Source organism: Colletes latitarsis, chromosome 8 (genome assembly GCF_051014445.1).
Source record: "Colletes latitarsis isolate SP2378_abdomen chromosome 8, iyColLati1, whole genome shotgun sequence".
Taxonomy (NCBI): Eukaryota; Metazoa; Arthropoda; class Insecta; order Hymenoptera; family Colletidae; genus Colletes; species Colletes latitarsis.
This window is the reverse complement of record NC_135141.1, coordinates 33,218,526-33,245,421: the sequence shown is the minus strand read 5'-3', so window position 1 is coordinate 33,245,421 and position 26,896 is coordinate 33,218,526. Positions and strand designations below refer to the sequence as shown.

Here is a 26,896-nt window from a genome sequence, read left to right as displayed (position 1 = left end):
GTTAGCGAGTAAAAACGTGGCGACGTAAGGCGGATTTGGGCAAAATTTCATTGAAAGATAATTATTAATTAAACGGGCGAGAAAAGAGAGGAAAAGGAAAGCGGAAATGGCCGGCGGACTGAGCTGTTACGAACGGTAATTATGTTAAGTGGCCAATTAGCGATTAACCACGGAGACCAGCGGAGCGGCCCCTTAATTGCAGCTGAGAAGAAGAAGAAGAAGAAGAAGACGAACAAGTCAGGGGCGGGAGCAAGAGCAAGACTGGGCGAGGGCGAGGGTGAGGGTGCGGGTGCGGGTGCTGGCGCGGGTGCGGGGGTGGCGGTGAAGCGGCCGAGCGAACGGGAGAAAACGCAAGGTGCATCGCAACCATCTTACGCGCCATTTGCTCGTGATTCTCAGTTCGAAATCGATCGTGAGATTAGCCTATCGATTTGTCTTATAGATATTTAGAGAAAAGGCTCGTTGGTTACGGTGCAATCAACATCGAGCAAAAGACAAGATTTTCGTATTTATTCGGTCTCGGATAACGCGATGCTAGGTGTTTGTTGATAGAAATTCTCGATAGACAATCGATCGATTGTAATGATCGTCACAGATCCGAACAAACGCTCCAGGAAGACGCTACAGTGCCCGAAAGGATAATTCGGATACAGTGAAGTGTAGTTACCTTGGTACGATTCGGTGAAACGAGCTCCTTGACGAAGACGAGGTCGTTACTCTCGGCAAGATTCTGTCTCCCAGGTACAGGGCGAGTCCTGGGGTGGCGACTGAGGCACCCGCGGGTGCCCGTAGCCCAAAGGAACCACCTACGTGCACCGTGATGACGGTCCATCATCATCAGAACCGCCACGTGGCCGCTCTGAGCGGCGTCACCGTGGCTAACAACGGTCTCAATCTGACAAGGATGTCCGGTCTTGAGGCCCATAGGTTGGAAAACATCGTCGAGAGAAACGGAATCAGAGTCGAGCGGCAATCGAATGGCTTGGATGCCTGGAATAACAATCATAGCGGCAACAACGGCTTGGAACGCGGAGATGCTTCGTCCTCGGCACCGCAAAGATCCCGGTTCATGATCACCGATATTCTCGGTGGCGCGTCGAGCAAAGTGCACCAGGCTGGCCTGCAGACTCAAGAATCGCCCGGTAGCCCGCCGTCGACGCCCAGGGATCTCAGCGTCAGACACCAGTCCAGGACGTCCTTGAACAACAGCAACCTCGACGAAGATAGCGACGCTAGTCATCACGACGGCGCTTCCGTTACTTCTAATGGTAAGCGGTCGATTGTATCCGTATCTTATCTCGTTTTCGTCGGCTCGGTAAATATTGCCGCGAACGAGAGGTGATTATGTATGTCGTTACGTGACACCAGCTCACCGAAACAACACAAGATCGCGATTTCAGATTCACCCCGTAAAGGTACGCGGTATCTACCTAACTAAGTAATGCGCTACGTTCGTCGACGCTGGTTAATTGCTCGAGCAACGGCATTTAACGGAAGGGGAGCTACCGGTGGGAGAAGAGACCCGCGAAATCAATTTCGTCTCACGGTTTCTTCACCTGGCCGCTCTCGCGCGGACTTTCGCGAAGGTGTCAAGGACGTTAATGGCCTGGACAGTTCCGAACGACTATTTGGACATTCCTCTCAAAACCAAACTGTCGATGATTGCCGAATATTGAACGTAAAACGTAGTCCCGAAAAACACAGGGTACACAAACTAAGATTTATTCTTCTAAAGAAAGAGACTGTCTCTGTTCCGACATCCTTTCGAAAAGATTCGACGCTTTAATTATCTACCTTACCCTCGTCCGTTCCATTCGGTTCTCCTACGTGTCAGCTGTCCTCTGCTGTTTCGCCTCCGAGAACACCTGCTGCTAACTGAATTTACCGTATTTGATCGCACTTTAGCGATAAATATAGGAAACCGCGTCGTTTCGTCCAATTTGTACCTTGCGACCAACGTAACGCGTAGAAACGTTACCACAAAATCCTTTCATTGCGAAGGGAGGAAATGTTTGACAAAAATATTACAAGAATTAATAAATTGTCAATGTTACGCGTTTCTTTCGTTCATCGTATCTGACCTTTTGCCGGAATTCGACGAAAATATACGATACCTTCGTCCTTTCCTTTAATCGACCAATGTTCTACGCCTTTTGACCCTTAACGATGTTGACCACCAAGAGGTTTAATCCCACCGCACCGCGGTGTTTTCGGTGCGTCCTCTAATTAGAAAAAGCCTCCGCGGTTTTTTCGGCTCAATGAATTCCAAGGAACGATTACGCGATTACCCGTTTCGACACGTCCGTCGATTATTTCTCACTCGTTCTTCTTTATAGATACCTACTTTTTTTCTACATATTAGCACCAAATCGTTGACCCCGTCGGACTCGAAGTTACTTATACGTAGGTATACGTACAACGTTGTACTTTTATTTATCAAAACAAGGGCATGTGCAAACTAGTCTGCGTTCCATAATTGCGGATACTGAACCTTCGGTGATTAAACGTTGTGCATTGATGTTTTTCGAGTTATCGATCATCGTCGGAAAAAACGCTGTTATAGTTACAGGTATTCGGCAATTTCTCTTGAAAGCTGAATCGACAAAAGCATCGAGAATAACAGCAATCGTCTCGAAACTATTTTCATCAATTTCCAATTCGCTTTTCTTCCGTTCGCTTCCGTTCTACTGCGTTCTACATATTTAGTACGCGATCAACTTTCCACCGTACTTTCCTTTGGCGCTAACTTCGTAAGCTTATATCGTAATCGGCTTATTTCCTGCTAAAAGTCCACAAAGAACAATTACGTGCATGACTACGACGACGCGTTTCGGAACACTAAATCATGCTACGTACATACTTTTGATAGTGAGAACCGAACAAAGGAGTCTCGAATCAGTCACGAATCTCTGATACGAGATTCGTTAATAAATTGCTCTCTTTTATATTAGAAAAGTAAAAAAAGAAACGATATTTTGAAATATTGGGTCCTCTCGCGTTGTAGCAATATTTTTCGACCGATTGTACATATACATTCGACAAATTGATTTCGAGATACTCGAAAAATCACGGTTAAATCACGATCGATAATCGTTGTCTTGGTCGGAATGATTTCGGCAATAAGAAAAACACTCGATTCGTCCGTGATATCGCACGTTGGTATAACACAGCGATACGAAACACTTGGAATGTCCCTGGAGAAATGGAGTATGTCGCGACAGCGAAACGATATCAACACGGTGTCTCGATGCTTTTCCCTCGACTAGACAACCTGTGCTCGACACCGTTATCAGTCGCGGTTAACCTCAAGCGGCTAATCGTCGCTCCAGTCGCGGCGAGGCGCGGTGTGGCGTCGTCTAAAGAATTAATGAAAGCCAATTAGAAGGAGTAACGCTGTTGTAATTGCCGGCGAACACGCTTTCCGGATGATTGAACCGGTGATTATACACGATCCGTCCTTTCGATCTATCAACGCTTTCGACGCGAACATCGTTTCTTCGGATATCTTCTCTCGACGGATCGACCTTTTTTCTCTCCGAGATAACGCGATCGAATTACAAAATGATGCTTCTCTTAATTATTTCGCACGGTTTACTCTCGACGATATATTTATTTATCGCGTCTGTCTTTTTTCTCGACGGAACACCTTTCGATACGATGGCTAGTAACTATACAGGGTGTTCGACTACCCTTGGGAAAAATTTTAATGGGAGATTCTAAAGGCCAAAATAAGACGAACATCGAGCATATCAATTTGTCGATTCAGGCTTTGTTAAAAAGTTATTAACGTTTAAAGTTCCGCCCGTAGAACGGCAATTTACGAACAGCTGCGTGCAAGCGATAGTAGTTTTCGACAGACGAGGTATACGAGTACACTTGTATTTTAAATCATTAAAATCCCTCAATCCGTCCAGAAGTTATGACTTTTTAAAGATTCCCATCAAATTTCGAGGAATCATTTCTAGTCAGATATTATATTTTCGATAAAGAATTTTTTTCTCGAAAGTGCGTAGGCCGAACATTCTGTATAAAGGAATTTTTTGACCACATATCAGAAAAAGCGTTATTATTGGCACGGTATTATCTTGTAGTTGGTTTAAGAGTAGGTACATCTAATCTCTCGAGAGTAATTGGTGGGCCGCGCGTGCACCTGTCGTCCTCCATGCTTGTTCGACTCGATAAAGAATTAATGAAAGCCAATTAGGAAGAGTGTAACGCCGACAAAATTGCACGGCACGGTACGGTACGGTACGGTACGGCACGGCACGGCACTTGATCGGTCAATTATCCACGATCAACCGCAGATTTTTATGCGTATCTCTGTGTTTCTATCGATCATATTCTAGTGATTGGAGAAAATCGTTTAATAAGCGAGCATATTTCGCGCGCGTCGACTATCAAAAACACTAAATGTATTCTGCATGGTCGTCGACGAACGCTTAGAATGCTCGATTTAAAACGTATTCGACGATCGTCGATGTCGTTTTCGATGTCTAGATCGAAAAAACCTTTTCACGAGCGGGCAACGCTTGGAACAGCCGATCTTGATGCGCGGCAAATAGAGACTTTTTCGGACGCGTGTAGAAAATCGTTTGTAATCCGCTTACGAAGCCAACATTCGTGCCGGGACGCATTGTTGGCGTTTTGCGTCGCGTCGCGTCGGTCCCGGAAGGTTTGGAGGCCCAGTTAGTTTTATGCTCTTAAAGGGCCGATCCGACTTTTCGCGCGCGTCTAATCCAAGAACCGGAAATGATTGGCAACCGTTTAGATCTCAGCGCGGATTAGGAATTCTATGAGAGCCTCGTATTCGCCGCGGTGAGACGAATGGGACTTTGACTCGGAGCTCCCCTTTTTTCTCTGCACGCTCGCTCGGTACAAGTACCTTGACAAACGGGTACCGGCTGTCACCTTTCTGACGAGACTATCTGCCAAGAATTAATCCGTGCACCGTATAATCGAGACCCGAGACGCGTCGTCGTGGCAACGTCAAAGGGTATCGCGGCTCTGAACGAACGTGTTTCGAACTCACCAAGCTGCTATTTATAACAGAAGCGACATTGACATCGCTTCGCCACTGAATTTACGAATACAAATTTATCGGCACACTTTTTCGACATTTCGAGACCAATCGCTAGAGTAGATTCAACAGATATTTGTTACACGATGCGAGAAATATTATAAGCGCATGTAGAACACATGTAGGGCACGCGTAAGCAGTGGGAGCCGATAGATCGGGTCAAGGATGCTCTCGAAATTTTCTACACGATCCGTTGAAATAATGTTACGATAAAAAAGGGGGCAGAGTGACCAATTTAAAATTCTGACTATATATAATTTGTGTTTACGAATCATAGGGATGTAAATAAACTAGAATATTAGCTTGTCTTTGGCATACATAGAAACTCGAGAGTTAAATAGAATTGGTCCTGATATAGACGCTTGCGGTACTTGGCATATAATTGAACGGACGGACAAGAATTGAAATGTACCGACATTGGTTATGACCTGTTGTGTACGATTAGTTAAACACGAACGTAACCACAAGATGGAAAAGCGACGGCAGACCAATGGCTTGCGCGTTCGCATCGGTAGCTTTCAAGTATGTAGTCGAACAGAATGACAAAAAATATCCAAGTTACCATGTAACTTTCCAAGATGGACTAAAATTGATTCGACCGACGCGTTCAAAGTGTTGTATGTTACTTTAAGAAGCGCTAGCTGCTTGTTCAGCCGGTCTGAGCCGTCACGTAACAAACAACACCGTCAATCCTAGTATTTTTAAAGAGGCAAGTATTTCCTAAACATTTCTTCGTCGAGCATTCTACGACAGCGACGTGTGCCGACGTCGTTGGGATTCGCGCGGTTGGTTTTCAACGTTCTCTTAACAAGATTCGCGATGGCAAATCCTCTTAACTGCTCCGTTTCAGCGTTGACAGTGCTGACCTCGCTTTGCACTACCCTTAAAACGGCAACTTCTAGGTTGTTTATCGTATTGGAGACTGTACGAGCGAATCGTAAAGTGGTCGTCCGAACGATACAATCTACCGTTCGAATCAAGGATGCGTCGATCGAATCGAGTTCCACGGTAAAACAATGTTGTATCGTATAAATATAGAAAGAGCCGTCCCACGCGTTCAGCTAAGTGTATTTTTCTCCTACCAGCTTTATTTACCAAAATGTTATTTCGCATAATGACGATCAATGCAGTCGCAATTAACACGCAAGTAGGGTCACGAACGCAAGCCGTCCACACGACACGGTTACCCGTGTCTACGACTCTGGCCACGTAACGGGGAGTGTGGACACGTGTACGCAAACCCCCTGGAGCAACGTTGACGATTGCTGGAAGGCCACTTGGCGAGTTGCTAACACGAGTTTCGCGTGACCAGGGCGGCCTTGATGCCAGAAGGACCAAGTTCCGGTGTTGCTAGAACAGCTGCCGTCAAAGTATCTATGTGCTGGCGCATCACGACGACATAGTCTCGATCGCTGAAACCAACTTTGTCCGTGGACGATAGATCCAGAGGCGTGGCGATCGCTTTACAACGATAAATCGGTTGGTCGTGCGCGTTACGAAAAACGGCTAAATATTCCATCGAATAAAATACCCGTATTCTTTTTAGGACAGATATTCGTGATTCTTTAAAAAATTATTACATCGTTAAGTACGATACCTCGAGCTTTGTCGCTATGCGAAATTCGTTCGATGGCCGAACGCTTAATCGATCGATCGAGATAACAACGAAGGGAAACCCGAGGCTTTATTGGTTTTTGGTTTTTGTTTGTTTTCAGTTACCGCGCGCGAAGCATTCGATTTCTCAATATACGAATAAATCCGATTTGAGGTTGGAGCAAGTCTCTACCACTTCCCGAGTTGGCTATTCGCAATTAGGGTAAGCTACTCGTCGTGGATTTCGTTCCCCTACCCATCCTGTAACGCCCGGTGTCCCCGTTTCACTCTCGATCTTTGTCCAGCCTTTTCACCGTCAACACCCTCGTCGACAGACAGCTTGAAATTTCCGACACACGAATCGCGACAGTCGATATTCGATGCGAAACGATGCGATTCTTGCTCGATTTCGTAAAATGAAAATATTCGCGGTCGATGGAACCGTCGTAAAACTTGTCTTGTGTCCTGACTAATTACCACGGAACGATCGCAGGGCGCAGTAGTTGTATTCCTATTCACCGGCCACGCGGAATGTACCCATGAAATTCGAGAAACGCGCTCGTTATGCACCCCGCGAAACCTTAGGTTCGCATAATTCGATCTGACAGTAACTCCCGATTGCGTTTTTCCCTATAATGTTTCCATGCTGCAACAGATCATTGTACAGGCCGACACTCGACACCTGCCTGTCCTTATTCCGCCGACGAGATCCTTTGAAAGTAGGCTTTATCGCCGATCAAATTATTTCCGACGAAAACGCAATTAACGCCGAGATATTTTACCATCTACATTTTCACAAGGATTAACAATATAGATATAGATACGTATATCATAACATTTAAGAGTTGTTGAAATTCGTTGAAAGAAACGAACGAAGAAATGGAAACTGCCTGTACATAACGTACTAGACGACACTAATTTGACACCACCGTCACCGTAGTTTGTTTTTGAAATTCTCGCTGGCAGTTTGTCTCCCCCGGGTCGACTGCAAATAGAGTGGGCAGGCAATAAAGCGTTACCCCTATAACATTATCCCCGGTGTTCTCCACCCTAAAGGTGGCGACACGGTAACACAATACAGAAGAGGGGTCAGATTCTACTCCCGTCATCGCCCTTGCACACAATACAAGGAGGGTGCGTGCACGGCAAACTATGAAAGGATAGCGTACGACACGGGAGGGAGGGGGCCAAGCGAGGAAGTGTGACTGGAATTGGAAAAGCTAAATTCCGCAACGTACACTCTAATATCGCTGCTGCTCTTTTTCTACGAAAAGCACTTCGTGGTCACGGTCTTTGTTAACGATACGCGTATCGTAACATTTTCCGCAAACTGTTCACTAAATCTAAACACTGTTTGAACAAAATTAATCCCAAACGATTTCTTCATCCAACATTCAACCCTATGCAACAGTTGTATTAAGATGAACCATTTCACCGGGGGGTACTTACTACTTCCGATGCAAGGCTCACTTTGATTACGATTAAATTCAACCTTATGTAATTGGGGAGCAAAGATCAAGCTGGGTAAAGAAATCGAACCAAACGGTATTTATTTTGTATCGTATCGGAAATTACGTTCCATCTTGTTACTTCCAAGAGAAGTACAGAATACAAGACTCGGTGAAAATGCGATCGTATCCGGACGAAATTGCGCTAGTAGTCGGTGTAGTCTAGAGTTAACCGACAGCTCGTAAAATTCTAGATAATAAAAGTTGGCGTTCAGTTGGCTAGCGTTATTTTACGAGTTGCAACGGAGATAGATAGATGGAAAGGAGCAGAAAAATCTAGGCGAAAGAAAAGGGCGGTCGGAAGGTGGTAGCGATAGGGTGGGTAGTCCGTGTCGGTACCTCCGTTGTACGCCTGTTGTCCGATTTTATTATTTGCTCGTTGCTTATATTTCGCCGCGAGTGTGTCGCGGCAAACTAGTACGCGCAGGTGTGCGATTTTACCCGCAAAGCTGGCGCAATGCCGTTACCATTCACGGAATGTAAATGTAAAACCGCACGTAACAATCTGCAATAAAAAGCGCGACGCATGAGGCTGCGATCGTCGCTTTCGATCGGAACGGGCACGAAGCGTCTAGTCGAACTTCCCGTTTATTAATTTCCCGCCGTTCGACGTTTTTCTATTCTGAAATCAATGATTAGGCCAAGTAACGGTTTTGTGACGGAACCTTTCATTTTTCCAATTAATTTAGAGCAAAGCCTTCATTACCGTACCGTAAATACGTGGCTATCATATTCTGCAAGTATCGAGATTCGTGCAACGATCGACGCAACCAACCGATCCAACAAGAAGCCCCATTACGCGTTGCACCTCCACCACCTCCACCTACGGTCGCTACATACTACCTGTTACTTCCACAGCTAACTTTGTACGTTGCTGAGTGACCATGTCCGCCATGCGTCAATACAATACAACGGACGAGGTAGAACAATTGCCAACTTTCGGTTTTCATTTTCAACTTTGTCTCGCATTTCTATCATTTTTAATTGTTAATTGTTTAATTTTTAATTTCTATAATTTTGTTCAGTCACAAAGTAATCGGTGTTACGAATTATAGTTACTGCGTCATAATCGTCCGAACATCCTGCAGGTGTCGCGTTTCGTTGTATGTACAACAGGTAACGATTTGCGTGAACCCAACTGAAGACGATACCTGTCGGTGACGTAGACGACCATGCTGGCACTAATTGCGGCAGCGAATAATTGCTCGATAAACATCCTGTTAATCTCACTTTTATGTTCCATACATTGTACCGCGTCGGTGCCTGCAGCACGCGAGGCCCTCGTTTCTCTCTCTCTCTCTCCCTCTTTCCCTATTCGTCCTACTCAAAACACGACAATTTTCATTGGCTAATACACGTCATACATCCGGCGTGGCATCGTATTTCTGATGTTCATTGTAACGATTGCTCGTACGACAGTAATTAAAGTAACGAAAGATGTCGCGTAATTACCGAACGTTGGACGAATTCGTTCAAATTCTGAAGAAGAAATATTTAGAAAACAAAGTACTTACACGTTACAGTTCAAGTTAGCAGCGTGACAAAATTGTACGAACGTATGTCCTGCTCTTACGTTTCGTCGTGTTTTCATTTTGAGCCGAGTATTACGAATCATTCGTACATTTCACTGATCGATTTTTCTCGAGAAACTTATTCCGCAAGTACGATAAATTTCACCCAAGCATTGCATATGTTGCATAGGCAATGCTAAGATATACGATGTTTGTTCAAAAGTCTGGGCGATTCGAAGAAACAGTGGATAAAACTCGAAGCATCGTATAGGGTAAACTGGTAGTAAACTCGAGAGAAAGAAAATACTATAACTACTATCGGATGAAAAGAGGAGAAAACTAAATAAGCGTACAGGTTGAAATTCTTCCGGAGATAGGTACTATGCTTGACTAGAGAAAAAAAACTTGGTTATTTGTTAAATAAATGGTTTTCGTTTCTAATCGAATAAAACTAACGATCGATTCGAAAGAGGCGGAATATTATAATCAAAGTTAAAACGTTTTTCTGCACGCACACACACGCCTCTTCCAGCAGCGTTGAGAGCATCGGGTCCCAATACCCGTCGAGGCAAAGTGAAACGTACAAAGCGAGGAATAGACTCGTAAAGACATGCGAGCAGACGAATAAACCTTGGAAGAAGGTACGTGCTGTGGGAGTAAGCGGTGGAAGAAACGTAGAAAAGGTACTTTTCCGCGGAAAGAAGAGGAAGAAAACGAAGAAGACGAGAGCAGACGACTCTGTTTCGCGATGGTTCTCCAGTTACTTGAAACTCTCTGCGGGTGGAGATGCCAGGGAGGAGGTGAAAAAGTTTCAGTCCAACGTCTTGGAAGTGTCTAAAAAAGAGAAGTTGCTTCGGTTGAGACCCGGAGCTCTAAGTGTATCACATAGTAAATTTAGTTTTCCAACCTCCGTTCCCATCGCGCCCCCTCTTCCACTCCCACTCCCTCGTCCTCCCTCTCCCATTGGTGACTCGACCTCGAGTCGGGCCGCCGGTGTCTGCGATGGAATTCCCCCTCGTGCCTTTCCTGAGGGATTGTCGGCCATCTTTGCCAACATGGCGGACGAGTCCTGGATCCGTTCGAGCGAATCTGGCCGATCAAACGGAGGCTAAGAGCCGCGCTTTCGTTCGAGTTAACTCAATCCACTGGCTCTCTGCTATCCCGCTTTTCCCTCTCTACCGCTCCTATCTCTCTGTGCATTGCCACCCCCCAGTCGTTGCTCCTCTTTCTCGCTCCCTCGTCTTTCTACATCTTGCTCCCCAGTCTCTTGCCTCCGCGCCATCCACGACCGTTCCAATCGATGAGCTCGCGACAACAGCTCTTTAGATACTTTTAGAAGCCCGCAGAGCATCGTCCCGAGAGAGTTGTTCGCCTGATCGGTCCCTCGACGGACTACTTGGTCGGTATAGCTCTGTCGAACGATCTTGGAATTTTTCACCAACCGATACCTATGTAGGTACTTTCTCCAGTCGAATTCCCGCATCGTTTACCCGATCTACCGTGGGCTCAAAGTTTATTTGAAATGTTCACTCGAGCCATCTCTTGGCATACAACGATAAGAAAAGTAATATTTACGAAAAAAAAGTAAATTTTTCGAAATTGCTAGAAGCGCGACCGTGTTACGTAACTCCGATCCAGAGCCAAATTGCGTTTCTACGAGCCACCTTTGACGACGACCAAAGATACAAACGAACAACGTTAACGAGTTTCTAGAGGGATGAACAAGGGCTCTTCAGTGTGATTTGCGCGCGTGAATCGAATTTAATGCCGGGGCGAATGCGTGTGTGCGTATCAATTCGGAAGAAGCGCAAGGTGCCGATGCGTCGATCGGTTTTCTCAGTGAATCCCACCCTCTTGGTAGGTGGCGGCGAGCCGGGGAGATAATTCGCAGCGTCTCGTCGCGGCTGCGTGGTCGAATCCGCGGATACCAGCCAATCGGCTCTCGGCTGCGCGGACCCCGACAGAGAACAAAAGGATCTCTGCCGATGGAGAGGCGGCAGCGATTGCCACGCGGCGACCAGCAAAAACCCGAGTGTACCGCGCGGAATCGATTACTTCCCCCGCAGGGTGCAATAAAGCCTCCTCTCCGACCAACTACGTCCCCGAAGCTTCCCGTCGTCGGAGAATCTCTGTGTTTACCATCGCCGAAGCATTTATTGACCTCCGACCGATCTACAACCCACCCGCTAATAAATCGTACAAGTTCTGCGAATTTAATCCCATCCACGAATCGTCTATCCGAATGTAATTTCTTTACCTATACGACTCGGCCGATTTACTTTTATGTCGCACCGTAGCCGCGAATGGATGGCGCCGTGAAATAGCCAAGTTTAAACGATTTCTCCAAATATTTACAGCGTAGTAATTAAGCAACGAACCATTTAATTTTCAGCGAGATTTAAGCGAGTGTGTTAACGGATTTTCAGGGGGCAAAGAGGACGACCCGAAAAGTTCCTCGTCCAACGCGCTAAGCTCGGCGCAGAGTAAGAAACAACGAAAGGCGCGTACAGCTTTCACGGATCATCAGCTCCAAACTCTCGAGAAGAGTTTCGAGCGACAGAAGTATCTAAGCGTGCAAGACAGGATGGAGCTGGCAGCGAAGCTACAACTGACCGACACTCAGGTTAAAACATGGTACCAGAACAGAAGGTAGGATCAAAATACGCGACATCCGTGATACGATCGTCCGGTCGTCTACGACTAGAATAATCGGTTAGAAATAGATGTTTTTGGCTGCTTCGTCACTGGATCTCGAACGTTTGCTTGACCGCGCAACTCCTCTAAACTCGATTCATTCTCCCTATCTTATTACGTACATGACGTACGTACATACTTGTATCCTTCTCAAATCGGAACTTGCAGAATCCGTTATTTGTCTCGTTATTTGATAAGGCGTATCGTTAGAGTGCGTGATTCCATTAATATTCCTTATTGGTGTACGTTGCCACGGTTAGGAGAGAGGTTCAAGTTGAGAAAAAGGAAGAAATCGGTAGAAGAAGTAGACATTGTTCTGGTCATTTAATAAGCCTTTCTTTTCGAGATCCCTTGGAGAACGTTGTCGCGGCGCACAAAGAAACGTGCGAATCACGATTCTACGACGCACACCCGGCTCAGACGCGCACTAGATGAAAAAGGTTCAATAGATAACGGTAAATTGACTTTGTAAATGGCTGAAAGACGCGATAAGAAATCGCCGAAGAAGCTGATCGATCGGCCGGTCGACATTTTCGTTACTTTGTGCCTGTCGATGCAAGATGCTCGTCGTCGCGGTGCTACCGAACGAGAGGCGTACCGACGCGTCTCGGCGCGTCGCAAGCGTTCTTTCGTGACCAGGCGTATCAAATCCGTAAATGGAAATCGCGGCGGCCAACAAAGGCGCTGTTTACGTGGTTAAACGCAAGGATCACCGGTCCCTACGATTTTCGTTCAAACATCTCGAGAGTCATGCGCCCCTTTTGCTCGGCTTCGCGCGGCCAAAGATAATCGCGGTAGCGTGAAATCCTTAAAAAAACTCAAGACCACTTGGAGAGCCTTTGTTTTTTATACAAACACCGACCACGTTCGATTATTTCACGAAAACCGAACTTGTCGTTTCTCGTGCGATACGACGCGACAACGGTTCGTCGGTTTAACTTATTTAGATAGGGTTTTAGACTTTGGTTACTTCAAGTGACACGGCGCGACGCATTGTGAATTGTATCAGCTCTACAGGAGAAGGCGGTATGAAATCGATTTTCGAATCCTCGGCGGCGTTCTTTCTACCCGCAGAGCTTTTCACCGAGTCATTTGGTGGCGCCTGTCGATACCTCTCGATCCTCCTATTTTCCCTCGACGATGGTGCTCGTTAGTCACGAGGATCTAGTATTTTGGTTCCGCCGTGGAAAATTCGAATCCCTGGCTTTGCGTTATCTTTCGAAATCACTTTGCCACGCTCGATCGTGGAAAGCGAGAAGCTTCGAAGAACGTTACTTCTCGTGGGAACTATTTTGTCCAAGGTGCTTCAGACGCGTTAACGACTCCCGTATACCGTCCAACGGCATCTTCAACGGTATAATTAGAATTTCTAATTAAAACTTGATTGAATTACATTAAATCGGAAACTGCTTGCATGTTAATCCGTACGCATTGAAATATCCTTTGGACGACAAGTTTGTCAACCTCGTATCGTTGTTCGCCCGTACTCAAAGACTGGATTCTACGCTTACGGAAAATATAAAGTTCAAAAGAATATTTAAAGAGTTGGGAAGCAAGCATAGCAGGTCCAGGTTCTGCGCGTCTAGGAGAAAGTACCTACGCGAGTGGTCAAGAGCCAAAGCGGTTGCTAGTCAAAATGCGATTTCTTTCTGATGAAATAATTTTCCGTATCGAGATTGTATTCTCTGAGCCGCCGCCACGGCAGTCTTTGGAGGGTGATTAGCGCAGGAAGAACCACGATTCGTGACTCCGCGACTTCTTGGCCGTCTAAATAGTTTAGCTCGAACAAGCGGTCGTTCGGACTCAAAGAAAGCGAATCGTTAACGAGGATCTCACGGGCTCGTGATGCGCCACGTATGGTGGCGAACGAAATGGAGCGAGACGGAGAGGGCAGACCGTGGACTCTAAGACCGTGCCATTAGACTGTCAATTACGAGGCAAGCCAACGGCTTAATGACAGACGTCGACGCTGTCAGCGGTCGCAACGCTCGATGTGAGCTACCTGCGTTTCGGCGGTCGTTCTACTTAAAAAAATCTAATCACGTGACTGCTATTTTACGTTTTGGCCAACCAAATCGTTACGTTTTCCGCGTTAATCCGTCAATTTTCTCACCTCCGCGTTACCAATATTTCAAAATTATCATGCACGCTACGTAGCGTAATGTTGCGCCCGTGACTCTTGGAAAATTAAACAATGTTTTGATTCTCGATACTAGAAACGTGCGTGCTATTAACTCCGTCTACATTCCCGTTAAATCGCGCGCGTACTCGAGGAATTTTCGAAACGTGTTTGCAAATACAGTACCCTGTACTTAAGATTCACTTATTTTTACGAAAAAAAACGTTACTTCTCCCGGTTTTAGTATCAATAACGGTAGTTGAACACTGGATAGGTATTGCATTTTTTACATAGGGCCAATAATATTTACTCTGAGAAATGTATTAATTAGAGACGAACGGAGAGACAACGGCTAAGAGGTGCGCGTGCCATGATTATCGTCGGTTTTGATGAAAGAACGAAAGGCTGCTAAGAGGCTGCAAAAACATGGGAAAATTAGTGACGCTTCTGTCGGCTGACTTCTTAAGTGCCCGCTTAAAGTTTTGTTGCTTCGTACGCGTTGCCGCGGTGACTCGGCGCCTTTTCACGGAGGCGCCGACCACACCTTGGGCGCCACGACGACGGATTTCGTGTCCTTTCTTCGCGACGAGACCGCCGCCGCACATTATGGACCTCGATGATCTTCTCGACACGAATCCGAATCGTGTCGTATCGTTGGTGGTTCGTTATGTTTCGCGACTATTAAACGTCGAGTTTGCAACTTTATCGCGAGTATCTCGTCGAGCAAATCGACAAGATTTTCCGAAAATTTCTCTCTATCGACCGAGCGAACAACTGACGCAACAAGCTACGAAACACAACGAAAGCCACCGAGCAAGATCGACGAAACAAACAGGTAGCAGATCGGCCGTTACGAATGCTCGGTTCGACCGGTATTCGGAGCGTTCTCGAAGCGGCCTTTAAGACGTTGCGTTTTTCGTATTTCCCGCGAAATCGATGGAAGCCTCCGGGTCTAAATTGCTCCGGTGTGGCGCGGCACGAGAGAGGGCCGTGATAAACGATACGCTTGTCGGTTTTTCTAGCTGCGGTTATTTAGAAGTCATTAGAACTGGTTGTGTTACTAGCGCGACGCGAGTATCGTCCCTACTTATCGGCTAATTACGTACACGGTCGTGAGTCGGAGGGATTCGCCGCGAACACTGTATACATATGCACGCACGCTTACGGTTCCCGCTTTCAATCTTGAACGTCGCGATCGAAAAGTTGTATTCTAATGAAACGCGCGAGCCGCGCTGCTCGTTTATGTAATTCGTAATGCGCATCGGGGCTTATCCCCCTTCGGGCACAGTGGATTTATGCTTCCGTGCTGGATTTATCGCCACCGTCTACCCGCGGAAGCTATAGTTCTGCAATTAGCTGGAATCGCGACCTCGACCCTTTGTTCTAGCAAATTAAAGTCACCAGACCAATACTATTTCCTTGTGCACCTCCAGGCATGCGCATCTAATATTGTAAAATACAATAAATTCCACCTGCGATAGAACAAACTGGGGAGGTCCAGTTCTCGCGTTCTTTACAAATGCTGCGAGGGTTAGGTCTGGTTATCGACGAACCAGCGACAGTAGAATTTATTTCGTCCAATGGCTCGTCAGGTATTCCACGGAACGTTACACGATTCCCAACTACGATACGTTACGAGGAACGAATGGGTAGGTAAAATATCGTAGCAGTCACGGGGTGGTTTTAACGAGTTAATTTATAAGAAGAGATCGATGAAATTGGTTGGAAATCGAAGCGATTATTTTTCAATTTATGGTATTTTTCGCTTTGTTCTCGATATTTCTGCCACATCGTTGTAATATCTGTACCGTTAATTATGAAAGTACAATAATTGCTGAACAATATTTCGAGCGCACACGGGTCGCACTCGAAGAGAAAGTAGTCGTAAATATAGCAATTACGCGACGCGCTGAATCGAAGTCTGTTTCGTGGAATCGTAAACGCGAGCAAGCGCCTGCGAGGCGATTTGTTAATTAGAGACGCACGCGGTAAAAACATTTCCATTGAAACAGTAAATTAGGTGCAAATGTTGCCGCGCTGCCGAGTAAAGAAACACGGAGAGAAATGCAGAAAAGAAACAGTGGTGTTTTTTTCTCCTTTTTCTGATGTAGCAGTCAGGCGCCGTAACACGCCGTGGCGACATCACTAACACGTCGTGATACATCGCAATCGTGAGAATCCCAGCTCCGTTGTTCCTCGAGGCTTCTCGACGCCAGCCGGAAGAACACGTGAGCTTCCCACGCCTCCATTAAAACCGCTTTATAACGGATAGTCTTGATTTCTCGGCTAGTCAAACGCGCTCCTTTCGAGCACAATCTTTTTCTTCGGCGTTCCCCTCGGCATGATCGAGGAAAAATTTGTGTCACGAAACCTCTCTACCTCGGACGGTGCGATTTCGTGTATGATTTCAAGTACACGCGGTCGAGGAATTTCGCGAATAGCTAGAAAAACGAGGCTAATCGACTGGCCGGCGATAACGGAGGGAGAGGGCGGATTAACGATGTATTTGCATGCGCATTTGTTGGTCTATCCGTGCCCAACAATATTCCGCTTCAGTTTACCGTGCAGTAATATTAAGCAACGTGGTAGTATCGTTCAAGAAACTGTGCCTCGTACAACAAAGATTGCTATATAATCCTTTGTATTTTTACTGTTTTCTCAATTATCTAGCGTTTTAAATAAATTTGAATTATTACGTAAACGCTGCATAGGAATACGAACAATCGACAGTATTTATTAAACTCTTTTTTCTATTTTTCTTCTTCTTTTGTTACATCACTCTGTTTATAGTATAGTTATATTTCGAAGGATTCGACCCGTTTCTAATATTAATCCTACGACGTACAACACACGGTGAACAGAATTCATACAGACAGCAATACAGGTAGTATTCACACACGCACGCAGATATACGTATAGTATATTCCGAAGAACATGTGTTCCGTAGTCAGCCAAGCAACTAATAATTTAAAAATATGTCGCCCTATTCTCCGATCCATTCTCTGTTGGTCGCCATTATTATCGCAAACCAAGCCGGCAGCTTGGATGCATTAGTGTCGCGCAGGCTTGTAACCGCAAAACCACCGACCAGCCCCAACCACTATTATAAATGCATTAACTCTCTCCCTCGGTCCTGTTCTCCACCTTTCGACCACGCATCGGTCGCGTAACTTTTTATCTACCGTTAATTTAAATAAACTCTTTCCTTAATTTGCGTTTTTAAATACATATATACATATATGTACACGTATAGTTCGGGCCAAAATATAACGAGGTCGTAAACTAAACTCTTGAGGGTTGGGATCGACTACTGCTGCGGCACTTAGGGCCGTACATGACCTCTTGCTTAAGGGTGCCTTTCTGAATGTTTTTCTGTGTCCGTAACTGCACTACCTTTTTTCATTTTCTAGATGCGTATACAGGGTGTTTGGCCACCCCTGGGAAAAATTTTAATGGGGGATTCTGGAGGTCAAAATAAGACGAAAATCAAGAATACCAATTTGTTGGTGGTGGATTCGTTAAGAAGGTATTAACGTTTAAACTTTCGCCAGTACTGAATTTTTTTTTCGAAAATTCGCAGGATTTCGAGGGTATGTCTATTCACCAAAAATGATTGTATTTGATCCCCGCAACTGAAAATAATTTTTTTAGAACGATTTGAAACTTTTTAATTTAATTGTTAATAACTTTTTAACGAAGCCTCCATCAAGAAATTGGTATTCTTGATTTTCGTCTTATTTTGGCCTCTAGAATTTCCCATTCAAATTTTTCTCAGGGGTGGTCGAACATCCTGTATTATAAGCAGGTTAAGATATTAAAGACTTAAGTAATACTACAGTAAGACTGACAAGAAAAAAGAAATAAATAAATCGATCGCGCATAGATACGTACAAAAAATTTTGGCTTTACATCTAAGAAAGAATATAACGTCGTGGCATGTTATGGGTTGTCATTCCTCAATAATATTCAGCATCGAAAGAGTCTAAATACTGGTAAATTTTCGATCGCCAATCTTTCCCAGAGTCATCGGTTGGATAACCCTTTTTCTGTGTCTTGGAAAGTCGACGATCGTTAAACTCGATAGAAGGGGGATCGTTACACTTTCTTAACACTTCTTCCCCCTCCCAACATTTCCCCTTTTCCACCCTTCGTTGTTGTATTCGGGCAAGATCGAGGTAACCCCCGGGAACCTCTCGAGAACGATAAATCAATGATTCTTGCTCTTTTCGTACCCACTTCCGACCCTCGATCGTGCGCTCTCTCTCTCTCTCTTCCTCTTGCGATTATTCAATGCCGATACAAAGAGCTGGCACGGCAATTAAGGGTGTTTTAGAGTGGCTGCACTCGAAAATGACCGGCCACCCCTAGCCAACGGTGTGGGTATTATAAAACATTACTCATCATATAATCGTACGAGTGGTTTCCTTCCTTCGTCCCGTCTCTTTCTCGTTTCCAAACCGTTGTTTCTCTTCTCGGTACACGATCTATCTCTCGTCGCTCTCCTGCAACCGTGCACTGCTCGTCTCGTTTTCTTCGGCGTAGCAGTGGAAAAATGACAAATGATCGTGGCTCGATTCACAGGCCCCTGTTTAAAATTCATGAACGATTTTACTGTTGCCTCCCCTCTCTATCGTCGACGATCACAAAAGCCCGAGATCAGGGGCATGTCGAGATAAATAGAGTAAGTGAGAGAGAAAGATATATGTATATAGATAGAATGGCCCACATTTTCGATGATACACGCTGCTAGTAGAGAAAGAGAATCAAGCTCGAGAGGGGTAGTACACACGACAGGAGGTGGGGGAGGGGAGGGGAGGGAAGGGGGAAGGGGATATTCACCCCACGAAATATATTAATTGTCGAATTTTCCGTGCGAGCTGCATATCCGTTAGAGTCGCTTTGTCCGTTGCCAGCCACGGATCTCCTGATTATTAATTACCCTGACAACGAACTTTACATCCCTCTTTTCACCCCCTTCCTCGTCCGTCCTCCAACATCCCGTAAAATTCACGGCCTCGTTTCGAACAGGTATAGCTAGTTGTTTCCTTTTTTTGTTTTTAATTTTTATCTCGCACTGCCGGTTTTTATGGAAAAACGTAACGAATGCCCCCGTAGTTGGCGGTGCTCGTTAATTACCGCCTCGAGTTCCGCGACGAGTCGAATAGTGAACTTTTTAATCGAGGGGGCAACGGAACGACGAGTTGATTTATCGTCGAGAGTAATCGCGATGTTCGACGACAGGCTCGGTTAGTAATAATTTTATTGGAGAACTTGCTCGGAACGCGTCCGTTGAAATTTTTCTAATTACTAGTAAACTACCACATTTCCGCAGCCGCACACCATCGATATTATTATTTTATCGATGAAATTTGTTCTTTTCAAATGAATCTGCAATGTGTTTTGGGCCAATTTATTACCCGTGGAGGCGCTTACGATGGTAAGAAACTCGCAATGCACTGTAACTCGAGCGAGAAAGTTAAATCAACGCGTGTCGCCTCGGACACAACACTGTAATTATCCTCTCCGCTCTTTGATAATTACACACGATGCAAAACGTGTTCCGTAATTGATCCAATTGGAATACGCACCGTTATCTTGGTACGAGTTTTTCAGATACGTTTCATTTTCTTTCCGTTCAACCTCTATTTCCATAAAAAAAGAATCGCGTGGACTTGGAGATTCCTAAATTTTCATACCTTAGCATTTTCTGCACCAATCGTAGAATACGTTTCCTTATTGGTAAACGCGATCGAACGAATTTATTCTTTAAATTTTCCATACGATCGTGATCCTCCTCGAGGTCTCGCATTGATTAACGATCGACGCGCGCGTGCACACACACACACACACATATGACGCGAGATCGTTGATTGTTTTTTCACCCTCGGTGAATTTACACCTTCCCTCGTGACTTGGTGGTCTCTGACATTGGTCGATATCAAAGCCCCAAACGATATATCGCTAGCGCGTCTAAGGGTGCCTTCGCGTTCGCAGGTGCGGCGCAGGAACTCGCGCGCGTGGCATGATACGCGATGATTAGGCAGTGAAACTCTACGGGCTATTTGTTAGTATAATAAGCCCCCCAACAGTGTGGCCAACGTAACCACTTGCCGGCACGCCAGCCCGTTTTAGCGTAATTGTCCCAGATCGAGATTTACATACGCGAACAGAGATTGGGGGTGAGGTCTATGACGATCAGCGAGTGGGAGAGAAAGAGAGCCGTCCGAAAGGGAACATTAAAAAAAAGAGTGGAAAATTACGAGTGAGTTTTAGTTGGCCTAAAAGTATTTTGAGTATGTACGATTCGAACGGTAACTTGTTATATAAAAGATTTAATCTATCAGTGTACGATGGTTGAAAAGGAGGCGGTTAAATCTGTACTTTTCAATCATTCTGTCCGTACACCTTTTCGACAAGTAACGAATAATCGCGCGACTAACGAGTCTCCTTCTACTCTATTTGCAGAACAAAGTGGAAGAGACAGACCGTGGTGAACTTAGAGATAATGGCGGAGAACAATTTCGCGGTGGCGGCATTCCAACAGCTCTACGGAAGCAGCGCGGCGGCGGCGGCGGCGGTTCCTGCGCACGCCGCGGCAGGACGATATTGGCCGTATCCCAGTGCGCACGTCTTACCAACCAATGGACTCTTTTACCAGCAAGCCTCGGCGGCCGTGACCTTGCAGAAGCCGCTTCCCTACAGACTATACCCACCGACGATGATTCTTGCAGGACCCAGCAATCCCCTAGGATCCCTGACGGCGAGTTCCAGCTTGTCGAATCTTAGTAACTACTACAGAGATAGTCTACAGATAGCCGACGGCAGAGATAGAGAAAGTATGGAGAGATCGAGCAGGCAAAGGGACAGAAGCAAAAGTCCCGTGCCGGGAGACAGGTCGCCGTTACGAAAGGAGGAGAGACTGTACGCGCCGGCGATGGTCCAACCAGGTTCGAGTAATAGCCTCGGAACGCTCACCGTCAGTTCCAGCTTGTCGAATTTGACCACCTATTACAGAGAGAGTCCGGAAGTGACGGATGGACGGGAAAGAGAGAACGCGAACAGACCACCAAGACAGAGGGATAGGAGCAAGAGTCCCGTTTTTAGGGAGAGATCGCCTATGCGCAAAGACGACAGACTCTATCCATCTACGATGATCCAGGCAGGACCGAGCAACACCGTCGGCTCGTTAACTTCCAATTTGGCCAACTTTTACAGAGATAGCCCCGATACGATCGAGGGAAGGGAGAGGGAAAATTTGAGCAGAGCAACCAGACAAAGGGATAGGAGCAACAGTTGCGATAGATCGCCCATGCGGAGGGGGGAGGACAGCCCTCAAAGCATAAGGGCGGATAGCGACGAGGAGAGCATACACGACATCTAGGGCAGAACAGATCGGGGAAATTTCGATACACCGAGGGAATCGGCGAGACGCAACAGCATCGACATCGCCGAGGATCGATCGATTTCTTCAAACGACCATTCCAACTAATTCCGCAACAAGGTAGCCTTGGAGCTTCGATTCGTTAAAACGAACGAAACGTTGAACAACACCTTGGAGTATTTCGTAATAATGTAGCTACGAAACGGATAATCGAATGTCTATTGGCACCGAGATGCGAACAAGAATTAACTAGTTTAACGAACGAAACTAGTGATTTGCGAACCATAATGTTATCTCGTAATTTCAGCCAGCAGACGCTTCCTCGAGCAATTACCCTGTTTCCCGCTACTCTGCACTTACTCGAGGACGTATGCAGACATTTCTGGTCGATTCAAGTGCAACGCTGTGCCGCGCCGCGCCGCTCGAATTCCACACGGGCAAAACGGTCGCTCGATTATCCCAGGTTGTAAGTTTAAACGCAAAAAGTGTGACACGAGAGTGCTGCGCGGAACAAGCGTCGTACGATGAATAAAAAAATTCACGATTCGTACGTTTAATAACCAATCGACGAAACAATATTCCTAGTCGATGTAATCGTTGGAAACCGGTAAAAGAAAAATAAAGGAATTTGATCGGTCCTATGCACGATTATCAGACACCGATGTTTCTATCGCTATCGCAGAGTCGTCCATAACCAAAAACTAACTAAAGAGAACTCGAGCAGATGTCGTGATTTGACATCGACTGCCAATCGTGTGCCTGCACAAACGTAAAAACGAGCGACTTCCGATCGGTAAGAAAAATTCGCCGAACGAAATGTAGCAGTAACTGGCTAAAGTATTATATTTCACGGTGTAAATAAAAAGTGTTCGCTCGTCCACGAAGGGGGCAGATAAACTACAGGTTACAGAGCTGGCTAGACCCACCATCGAGGACGGTTATAGTCGCGCCAGGAAGCGAGCCAATCGCGCACGAACGCGAATCTACAATTAATATGACATTAGAGGGGACCTGCCTGCGGGGGAAGAAATCTGAAATGACACGAAATTACACGCAATCGGCCGGCAAAAAAAGGTCGGAAAAGAAGCGAAAGGAGGGGAGACTCTCGAGTCCCGGAAGAGGAGGGAGGTCGGTGGGACGGTGGGACGTGGTCTCAGAGTATTCAAATAACCGAGCGGTTCTCGTGTTCCGCGGCGAAACCGGCATTTTGCTCGCCGTTCGCTTCGACGACGAAAAAAGTAATTGGCTAATTATCATCGACGCGACAATTTTACGAATTACAATTTAAATACACCGGTTGTAAATACGATTCCGGCTTGATACATACGCTCGATTCGCTGTGACGCGACGAGACGTCGACGACCACGACGACGACGACGAATTCGCGTTTAAACGAGAAATTTGTACATAGCCGCGCGCGTAAATTGTACGCGCAGTAACACATTTCTGAAACGTAAGCCGAAGCCAACCGCGATAACGAGAAATTTCAAAGTATTTGCCAGATTCCAATATACGTAGAGGAACGCGGAGAGCGTGTTTGAACGATTCGATCGTCTCGATGTTTCGAAATATCCTTTCCTTTTTCGTTCACGTTATTTTACGAAAATGTTTTCGTTATTCGTTCGACGGTGCGGGCACGACGCTGCGCGTTCGGCGAAGAAATACCAGTATTATGAATATATAAATATTAGACTGTACGATGGAAAATACAAATGTTGCAGAGCGATTAAGAAGGAAAGAGGAGTCGCTCAGACGAGCGACGCGCGTTTACGTAAATCTGTTGGGACGCGTTAACGTCCCACGGTATCGTACGTCAGGTAATGCAGCAACAAGTACATACATAGTATATGAATCATGCTTTGTAAAATAATGTCTGTATAGCGAGAATTATTATATGGAAAATATATTATACTAAATTTAACGGCCTTCTTCTTTTCTCTTATTTTTTCAATAGGTTTGTTAGCGTTCGTTGGTATGATAGACGCGATCGAAAAACTACCGGCAAACGTAAATAACGTAAGTAATTTACCAGACTGTACTCTAAAAAGTGTAGAGAAAATTTCTCTCGACTAATATTCCTATATTAGCGAATAACCCAACATTTTTGTACGATTATTACGAAACGACAGTGTGTCTGGACTCTATTATCCGTTGAATTTCGGCGCACCGGTGTAATTTCGAAAGGCCTCGTTCGCGTCGTCGAAGGTAAAACCCGAGAAGCGTGACAGGCGTGCTCAGGGCTTAATCGCGTTTGCTTATTTCCGGCGTTGGTCAGCCAACGGTCTGCAATTATGTAGGAGCCAGCGTGAGCGCTAACTGCTGCGCAAGGGCTTATTTTATTCCTATTAGGGTAAAACGGGTAGCCAGGACAACGCGGCGCATTCCCGCGTGTATCCCCAATTACGTGAAATTAATTTGGGTCCCCATTAGCGGTCGACCACTGGCACCGTGTTAACGATTTTTCCCACCGATCTCCTCTCTCCCTTCTTTATTCTACTTTTCTAACAACATATTTCCAAACGAAAACTACCAGGCTATGTAACCGCGAATCGCGACTGCGATCCGTTCTCGATAAAATATATTTTTTTATCGAATTGATCGTTCATCGATCAACGAATAGGACAGTTAAGAAACGAATAAAAGCATGGTCGTATCGATGGTTTTGGACAATTTTAGTGCTTTTCGAGTCTCGCGGTCGATAGAAAGCGTACGTTAACGGTGTTTCGGCGAAAGAAACTAGGTAGATACCTACCGTGCTGATAGACGGAAGAAGAAGAAAATATATATCGCGTTTCTTTTTCTTCCCTTACTTTCTACGGAAGTTTTGCCCGCGCGGACGAGCATCGTTGCCGTGGGACAGAACTGAATGCAACACGTTAAATAATATCGCGTTCTTTAACGTACAGCTCGTAAAATGTTCAAGGAGCCACCGCGCGCTTTGCATAATTGCAGTTCGTGGCCGTGGAACGGATGCGCTTATTAGCTGAAAGCGGTAGGAAATCACAGTTTCATTTTTTCGCGTTCAGGTTCCACGCGAAAGGTTCGTTTCCCGAAGGTGCACGCCCGATGGAAACCGAAGAAGCAGGGAAGAAGCGACTGGGCCGGGAGGATGTGGTTAACCCACGGTCAAATCGTGCTTTTACCGGGCTTCTGCATCCTGAAACTGGCGACAAAGGAGAATCCACCGGAACAAAAGTACGTGTGTATACTGCCCCCGCATCCTGTTTTCTCGTTGCTGCTGCAAATTCGCCCTACCCGCCGCGTTCTTCAGCGCAACCGAATTATTCAAATATAGTTACTTTAACCTTTTAATAATATCTACTTTCGACGATCGAAACCATCGTCGCACCAAGCGTGTCAACTTTGAGAAATTTCCTTCTATTCTGTCTTCCCATGTTGAATCCATCCCTGAAAAAGATCTCAGTTATAAGTATACGCTTGGTACAATTTGTATCTGTAAACGACGACATCGTTGGGTAAACAACAAGATCAATTATCGTGCCATTGACCAATTACATAGATGAGTAGCTACTAAGTTTACCAAAAACCGAACTGTTCTTTCGGCGCGGCGCCTACTTAATATTAATAATGCGTCCTCTGGTAACACACCGAGCAGAACAGAATCAGGATGTCGTTAACCGTGGTTTTTGGTAAAATGCAAAATAACCGGTCGCGTCGTCTGCCGTATTATCGATACCAACAAATAAAGTTATTTTATATTCGACGTCGTCGATCGCGAGACCGAAAATCGTTTTGCTCGTAACGGAGCGAAAGAAACGAGACGAACGAAAGAATGGGGAAGCGAAAGGTGCGACTACAAGGAAGGAAAAAAGAAAAAATGAGAATCGAGGCGAGTAAGAGCGTATAATGTGTCCAAAAGGCACCTGCCTCTTTCGAGCTTACTATCTTCCCATCGAGTGGTCGGAAGAAAAGGAGCTAGACTCAAGTTAGTCGATGTTATCTTGTTCCGAGACCAGCGAACCACTTATATCGTTAATTGCTCCCACTTCCGGCCTTCTTCTCCTTCCCCCCTTTCACGATCGTCCGCCTTCGTTTCACTTTCAACGTCCTTCTCGTTCTTTTGCTCCCTCACTCTAGTTCTTTCTCTTTCTCTTTCCTTTTCGCTCCCTCGGCTTTTTCTCTCTTACCTTGTCGCACGCTCGCGCGAGTTTTAGTTGTTGACCGATGCGTGCGTGTACTAAGAGCACGCATTATACCTCCGTTAAACTTTGCAAAGCCAAGCACGGAAGCCTGTGCCTTTTTAAGCGCCCCTCGTCCAAATGGATGTTGAACCTGTCTTAAACAATGTAGTTAATCGTCGCACTCGACATTATTTGTTTGTAATTCCGCTTTACCGGAAAGTCACCACCGGTAATCGAGGATCGCAAGGGGGAAAAGTTGCGTAACCTGATTGCATGTGCATAGGTTGTTGGTCGTGCGTTGCCACCGAGATCGGAGGGTACGCTCGAGATTTGTCAGTTTTATAAGTAAATTCGGTCAGAATTACATCCAAAGACTAAAGAAATTCATCAGTTTTTCAAAGTAATTAATTTCGAGCATCGAAACTAACGACGCGACAACTAGCCAGCTTGGCTGTCGTGACGTGCGACTCATGGCGCGTAATCGGCCGTACGAAACGATCCCCTGGCATCGCGTTAACGATCTTTCTCTTCCCGCGCTGTGGAGATTCCTCGAAGAAGATTAAGACGAAACCAGTCCATCGGGCTGCCGCGCCGCGACAGGACGTGGAACGAGAAAAAAATTTAAGGAAGCACGAGCCGTAATCGCGCTACGGCGCGAACAGCTACTCGCGTAAACGCGTGCGTGCCGAAAAAATTAACGAGATTCGCCCACCTATTTTCAGAATATAGGATGTTCCTTAAAATGAAGCGTAATGTCGAACACGGTCTTGAAAATTACTCGCAACCGATCATCGCGCCCCTCGAAACTCGCCGGATGGCTCCGCCAGCGCCTCAACCTATCAGCAGATGTATATGTATATCGAGGCTAATG

General features: G+C 45.8%; 1 protein-coding gene across 1 annotated transcript; it reads left to right on the top strand.

Annotated features, from left to right (window-relative positions):
- Positions 1 to 315: 315 nt before the first annotated feature.
- On the top strand, positions 316 to 23,778 carry LOC143344662 (uncharacterized). The gene is made up of 3 exons (XM_076770927.1): positions 316 to 1,268; positions 12,116 to 12,338; positions 20,968 to 23,778. The coding sequence occupies exons 1-3, from the start codon at positions 821 to 823 to the stop codon at positions 21,881 to 21,883; spliced, it is 1,587 nt and encodes a 528-aa protein (XP_076627042.1). The 5' UTR covers positions 316 to 820; the 3' UTR covers positions 21,884 to 23,778.
- Positions 23,779 to 26,896: the final 3,118 nt, after the last annotated feature.